At 43.3% G+C, this 6,450-nt stretch overlaps 1 protein-coding gene across 1 annotated transcript in view; it reads left to right on the top strand.

The window, feature by feature from the left end:
- Nucleotides 1-6,450, top strand: part of HECTD4 (HECT domain E3 ubiquitin protein ligase 4) — a 232,540-nt gene that overhangs the window by 181,349 nt on the left and 44,741 nt on the right. The window contains exons 52-53 of the mRNA XM_017540172.1: nucleotides 2,059-2,196; nucleotides 4,287-4,423. Of these exons, the coding sequence (XP_017395661.1) occupies nucleotides 2,059-2,196; nucleotides 4,287-4,423 (275 nt within the window). The remainder of the gene's footprint in view (nucleotides 1-2,058; nucleotides 2,197-4,286; nucleotides 4,424-6,450) is intronic.

Raw genomic sequence — 6,450 nt, 5'->3', positions numbered from 1 at the left:
CCCATTTAAACTCTGCTCAGAAAATTGCCATGCCTTTTCCTTGCAGCAAGACTAGTGAATAAAAGAATGGTAGAGGCTGGGTGTGGTGGCTCACACCTGTAATCCTAGCACTTTGGGAGGCCGAGGAGAGTGGATCACGAGGTCAGGATATCGAGACCATCCTGGCTAACACGGTGAAACCCTGTCTCTGCTAAAAATACAAAAAATTAGCCAGATGTGGTGGCACACGCCTGTAATCCCAGCTACTCGGGAAGCTGAGGCAGGAGAATTGCTTGAACCTGGGAGGTGGAGGTTGCAGTGAGCCCAGATCTCACCACTGCACTCAGCCTGGATAACAGAACGAGACTCTGCCTCAAAAAAGAAAAAAAAAAAATGTAGATAGGCGGGGTGGAGTTAGGCTTTGCGTAAAAAAAGCAAATTCTATCAACACCTGCTTTATTTATTGTTTGATTGATTGATTGAGACAGAATCTCACTCTGTATTACCTGGGCTGGAGTGCAGTGGTGTGATCATAGCTCACTGCAGCCTCAAACTTTTGGGCTCAAGAGATCATCCTGCGTCAGCTTCCTGAGTACCTGGAACTACAGGCACTCACCACCATGCCTGGCTAATTTTTTAATTTTTTTGTAGAGACAAGGTCTTGCTGTATTGCTTGGGCTGGTCTTGAACTCCTGGCTTCAAGCAGTCTTCCCACCCCAAAGTGGGATTACAGGCATGGGCCACCACCCCGACCATCACCTACCTTTTCACCTACAGTGTCCTGGGCACTGTGGGGTCTAAGGCAACAACAGGACATGGAGGAATTGTGCCCACCTTGCTGTCCTCCCACAATGCTTTTCCCCCAGGTCTATGGACATTTCTTTAATTGGTTTATTAATTAATAGTAGCTGTTGCTATCAAACATAACCATATATTCTTTCTCTGGGAAGAAAGAGCAATCTCAGTAAGTGGATAGAAGAAACTCATATAGCCCTCTTTCTCTCCTAAATAAGCAACACGTGTTTATTGAAGTAAAGAAATAAACATGGCCAGGCACGGTGGCTCATACCTGTAATCCCAGCACTTTGGGAGGCCAAGGTGGGTGGATCACTTGAGGTCAGGAGTTTGAAACCAGCCTAGGCAACATGGTGAAACCCCATCTCTACTAAAAATACAAAAATATTAGCTGAGCGTGGTGGTGTGCGCCTGTACACCTACTTAGAAGGCTGAGGCACAAGAATCACCTAAGCCTGGAAGACGGAAGTTGCAGTGAGCCGAGATTGTGCCACTGTACTCCAGCCTGGGTGACAGAGCAAGATCCCGTCTAAAACAAAAGAAAGAAAAGAAATAACCATTACTCTCACTTTCTTCTTCCTCTCCATTTGTCCTGTAATTTGTTGTTTTGAGTTAACAAAAATGAAATAACTGCATTATTTAATGGACCATTTTTAGCCATTTTATGCTGATGAACACTTTGGCTTTTTTCACTTTTTTGTTATTATCTACCACCAGTGCTACAGTGAGTATTCTTATACCTTTGCACAGTAGTGCTTGTTCTTTTTTTTTTTTGAGACTGAATCTTGCTCTGTTGCTCAGGCTGGAGTGCAGTGGTGCCATCTTGGCTCACTGCAACCTCTGTCTCCTGGGTTTAAGTGATTCTCTTGCTTCAGCCTCCCGAGTAGCTAGGATTACAGGCACCCACCATCATACCTGGCTAATGTTTGTATTTTTAGTAGAGATGGTGTTTCACCATGTTGGCAAGGCTGGTCTTGAACTCCTGGCCTCAAGTGATCTACCCACCTCAGCCCCCTAAAGTGCTGGGATTACAGGTGTGTGCCACTGCACCTGGCCTTAGTGCTGGTATTAATGTGGAAGAGATTTGAGACATTCCTAAAAGTAGTGCATTTAGTATTCTAAACATGGTAGATAACTGCATAATTTTCTTATCCAAAGGGTTATGTACTGCCATAAACAGTATTCGAAAGATTCCCTTATCATTTCACTCTAGGTATAAGTCAGTGTCATGGTTGATCTGTGTGTACTCTTTGGAGAATTACGCAGTGCTGTTATATTTTTTAGGTATGGTGGATATTGCCCGGCAGACAGTTGAATTTCTCTACGAAGAGAATGGTGGCATCCCAAGAGACCTTTATCTTCCCACCATTGAAGACATTAAAGACGAAGCAAACAAGTTCACAATTGATAAAGTTCGAAAAGGTTTTGCTTTCCTCCTTACTCCATCTATGAAATGAGACGTTGAATTTTCCTTAATGTGCACAAGCAGCTGGTGGCCCTCCTAGGTTGACTCTCTTTACTCTGACTAAGCCGACCTCTTCCACACCGCCCCATGCAAAGCCCTAGAGCAACCTTGGTGGGGCCCTTCCCACTTCCCAGAGCTCAGTGGCATGAACTGAGGGAGGCAGGCAGCTGCACAAGAAGAGAAGTAGGGCCTGGGCTAAAGATTGCAGATGGGCCTCTCAGGCTTAGTCCTGGATTCTGAGATGATCAATTACATGCGAGTGGCTAAATAGAGCTTTTTAGAATTTTAATGGAATGTGTTATCTTTGGTTAAAAATCTATTGCATATTTTAAGGAAATGAGGAAAATACAGAAAAGCACAAAAAAGACAATTGAAAACCACTATTTTTAGAATTACCAGAAGACCTTCATAAAAATACCAGAACATCACAGGCAGGGCAGGAATATATATTTACTTTTCATGTCTCTTTTTTATGTGTGTGATATAATTCACATATCATAAAATACCTTTTTAAAATATACAGTTTACGCCGGGAACGGTGGCTTACACCTGTAATCCCAACGTTTTGGGAGACTGAAGTGGGTGGATCACGAGGTCAGGAGTTCAAGACCAGCCTAGCCAAGATGGTGAAACCCTGTATCTCTTTTTTTTTTAGCCAATGGAAGCAGAAACCTTGAAGCAGAAACCCTGTCTCTATCAAAATAAAAATAAATAAATAAATAAAAATTAGCTGGGCATGCTGGGTGGTGCCTGTAATCCCAGCTACTTGGGAATCTGAGGCAGAGAATTGCTTGAACCCAGGAGGTGGAGGTTGCAGTGAGCCAAGATTGCACCACTGCACTCTAACCTGGCTGAAGAAGTGAGACTCTGTCTCAAAAATAATAATAATAAAAAGTAAAGTAAACCGTTTAGTGGTTTTAGTATATTCACAAAGCTATGCAACCATCAAAACATTGCCTCCAATTAATTCCAGAACATTTTCATCCCCACAAAAAGAAACTGTGTGCTCTCATCACTTATTCTTTCCTCCCCACTGGCCTCTGGGAACCACTAATCTACTACTACTAATACTACTATGAACATGTGTGTACATTTTTGTATAGATACGTGTTTTCATGTCTCTCGGATATATATGTGAGAGTAGAGTTACAGTATCACATGGTAACTTTATGTTTAACATTTTGAAGTATGACCAAACTAGTTTCCAAAGTGATTACGCCATTTTACATTCCCATCAGCAATGTAGGAGGGCCCCAGCTTCTCCACATCCTTGCCAACGCTTGTTTATTGTCTTTTTTTATTTTGGCTGTTTTAGTGGGCATGAGGTAGTATCTCATTGTGGCTTTCACTTGAATTTCCCTAATGACTAATTATGTTGAATATCTTTTCATTTGTATCTTTTCATTTCTGTTTTGAGGAATGTTTATTTAAATTCTTTGCCCACTGTCTGGGCACAATGGCTCACGCCTGTAATCCCAGCACTTAGGGAGCCCAAGACAGGCAGATCACCTGAGGTCAGGAGTTCAAGACCAGCCTGACCAATGTGGTGAAATCCCATCTCTACTAAAAATATACAAATTAGCTGGACGTGGTGGTGTACGCCTGTAAACCCAGCTACTCCAGAGACTGAGGCAGGAGAATCACCTGAACCTGGGAGGCGGAGGTTGCAGTGAGCTGAGATCACACCACTGCACTCCAGCCTGAGTGACAGAGCAACACTCTGTCCCTCAAAACAAACAAAATTCTTTGCCCCTTTTAAACTGGCTTGTTTGTCCTTTTATTCTTGAATTGTAAGAGCTTTTACAACATTCTATTGTGCTACCTTCCAGTCTGAGTTGTGTTCTTGCTTGGTTATAACAAAACTGAGGGTTCTTTTAAAGCCTGTGGAGCTATTTTATTTTATTGTATTTATTCTATTTTATTTTACTGTATTTATTCTATTTTATTTATTTTATTTTTATCTGGAGAGCTATTTTAGATGCAAAATATAGGGACCCAGATGCAGTGGTATTGTTTCCTGAAAACCTTCTCCCTTTTTAATTCTCAGGTCTCACAGTAGTAACCCGATCTCCAGACAGCAATAATGTAGCCAGTAGTGCTGTTGGAACTGCTCTGCCGAAATTTGCCATCCGAGGGATGCTAAAAACCTTTGGGCTTCATGGAGTCGTCTTAGATGTTGATTCAGTGAGTGAACAGCCGTTCCGATTAATAAGCTCTTTTATGTATACTTAGGCTTTCATGCCCAGACTCCCAAGTACCTTAACAAGTGATTATACAAGCCTGGTGCGGTGGCTCACGCCTGTAATCCCAACACTTTAGGAGGCAGAGGTGGGCAGATCACAAGGTCAGGAGTTTGAGACCAGCCTGACCAACATGGTGAAATCCCATCTGTACTAAAAATACAAAAATTAGCCGAGTGTGGTGGCATGTGCTTGTCATCCCAGCTACTCAGAAGGCTGAGGCAGGAGAACTGCTTGAACCTTGGAGGCGGAGGTTGCAGTGAGCCAAGATCATGCCACTGCACTCCAGCCTGGGCGACTCCGTCCCACACACACACACACTCACACAAAAGCGATTATACAGATGAGTTTCTCTTCAAATCGAGGACAAAGACACAAAGCAAAAATGCTCTAATACCAATTGACCTGCCTGAGCTTTCCTCACAGACTCAGATCCAGGCTGGCAATAGATGACAGGCTGTCCAGTCTCAAAGCTGTCAGCGCCTTTAGACCACACCACTTCTACCATTATTTTCTGTCCAACATGTTCAAATTGTTCCTGCATTGTATCTACCCAAGTTCCCAGGGAAAATTCCCAATTGTCCTTGATGAATGGATGATCTCTCATTGTCATAAGGGTCATACAGATACAAATCAAAGAAATAGGCTAGTTATAGTGGCTCACACCTGTAATCCCAGCACTTTGGGAGGCCAAGGAGGGAGGATCACTTGAGCCCAGGAGTTCAAGACCAGCCTGGGCAACACGGCAAGATCCTGTCTCTACAAAAAATTAGTCAGTCATGGTGGGCATACCTGTAGTCCCAGCTATGTGGGAGGCTAAGGTGGGAGGATCGTTTGAGCCCAGGACATCAAGGCTGCAGTGAGCTGTGATGGTGTCACTGTCCTCTAGCCTGGTCAACAGAGCGAGTTCCTGTCTCTGTCATTTTGTTCATGTCATCTCACTGATTCTCTCAGCCTTAACTTCCCTATCTGTAAAATGAGTGTATTAAACTGAATCAGTAGTTTCCTCCTCCATTTTGCAAAGCTGTCTCCTAGGGCATAGCTAGGACTTTTAGGGGTAGGGGCAGAGAAGAGAAGAGAGTGAGAGAGGGCAAGGCCAAATCTTTCTTTTGAAAAGAGACTCCTGTTTGAAAGCCATGACTATGTGATTCTAAGGTTGCATGCATATCCTTGCATTTGAGAAGCTTCCTATGCAGGAAAATCTGGTGTAATAATGTACACCAGATATACACTCTCAAGCCTGAGAGTCTCTGATAAAATGTTAATATTATCAGGCTGGGGGTCGTGGCTCACGCCTATAATCCCAGCACTTTGGGAGGCCAAGGCAGACAGATCACAAGGTTAGGAGTTCAAGACCAGCCTGGCCAACATGGCAAAACCCTGTCTCTACTAAAAATGCAAAATTTAGCCAGGCATGGTGGCTTGTGCCTATAATTCCAGCTACTCAGGAGTCTGATGCAAGAGAATCACTTGAACCTTGGAGGCAGAGGTTGCAGTGAGCCAAGATCACACCACTGCATTATAGCCTGGGCAACAGAGCGAGACTCCATCTAAAAAAAAGAAATATATATATATTTTTTATATATATTTTTATATATAAAAGTATATATATATATATATAATCAATCACTGTACAGATATAAACTTTGGTATCTATCTAGAGAGATACAGATGATATTAGGTTCCATTAATGCTTTGTTACCTTTAAAAAATTTATATCTGGGCCGGGCGCGGTAGCTCACACCTGTAATCCCAGCACTTTGGGAGGCTGAGGTGGGTGGATCACGAGGTCAAGAGATCGAGACCATCCTGGTCAACATGGTGAAACCCCGTCTCTATTAAAAATACAAAAAATTAGCTGGGCATGGTGGAGGCTGAGGCAGGAGAATTGCCTGAACCCAGGAGGCGGAGGTTGCGGTGAGCCGAGATCGCGCCATTGCACTCCAGCCTGGGTAACAAGCGAAACTCCGT

Source organism: Cebus imitator, unplaced genomic scaffold (genome assembly GCF_001604975.1).
Source record: "Cebus imitator isolate Cc_AM_T3 unplaced genomic scaffold, Cebus_imitator-1.0 Scaffold8, whole genome shotgun sequence".
Classification (NCBI taxonomy): Eukaryota; Metazoa; Chordata; class Mammalia; order Primates; family Cebidae; genus Cebus; species Cebus imitator.
The sequence above is the reverse complement of the archived record's forward strand: the minus strand, read 5'-3'. Positions and strand labels throughout refer to the sequence as shown.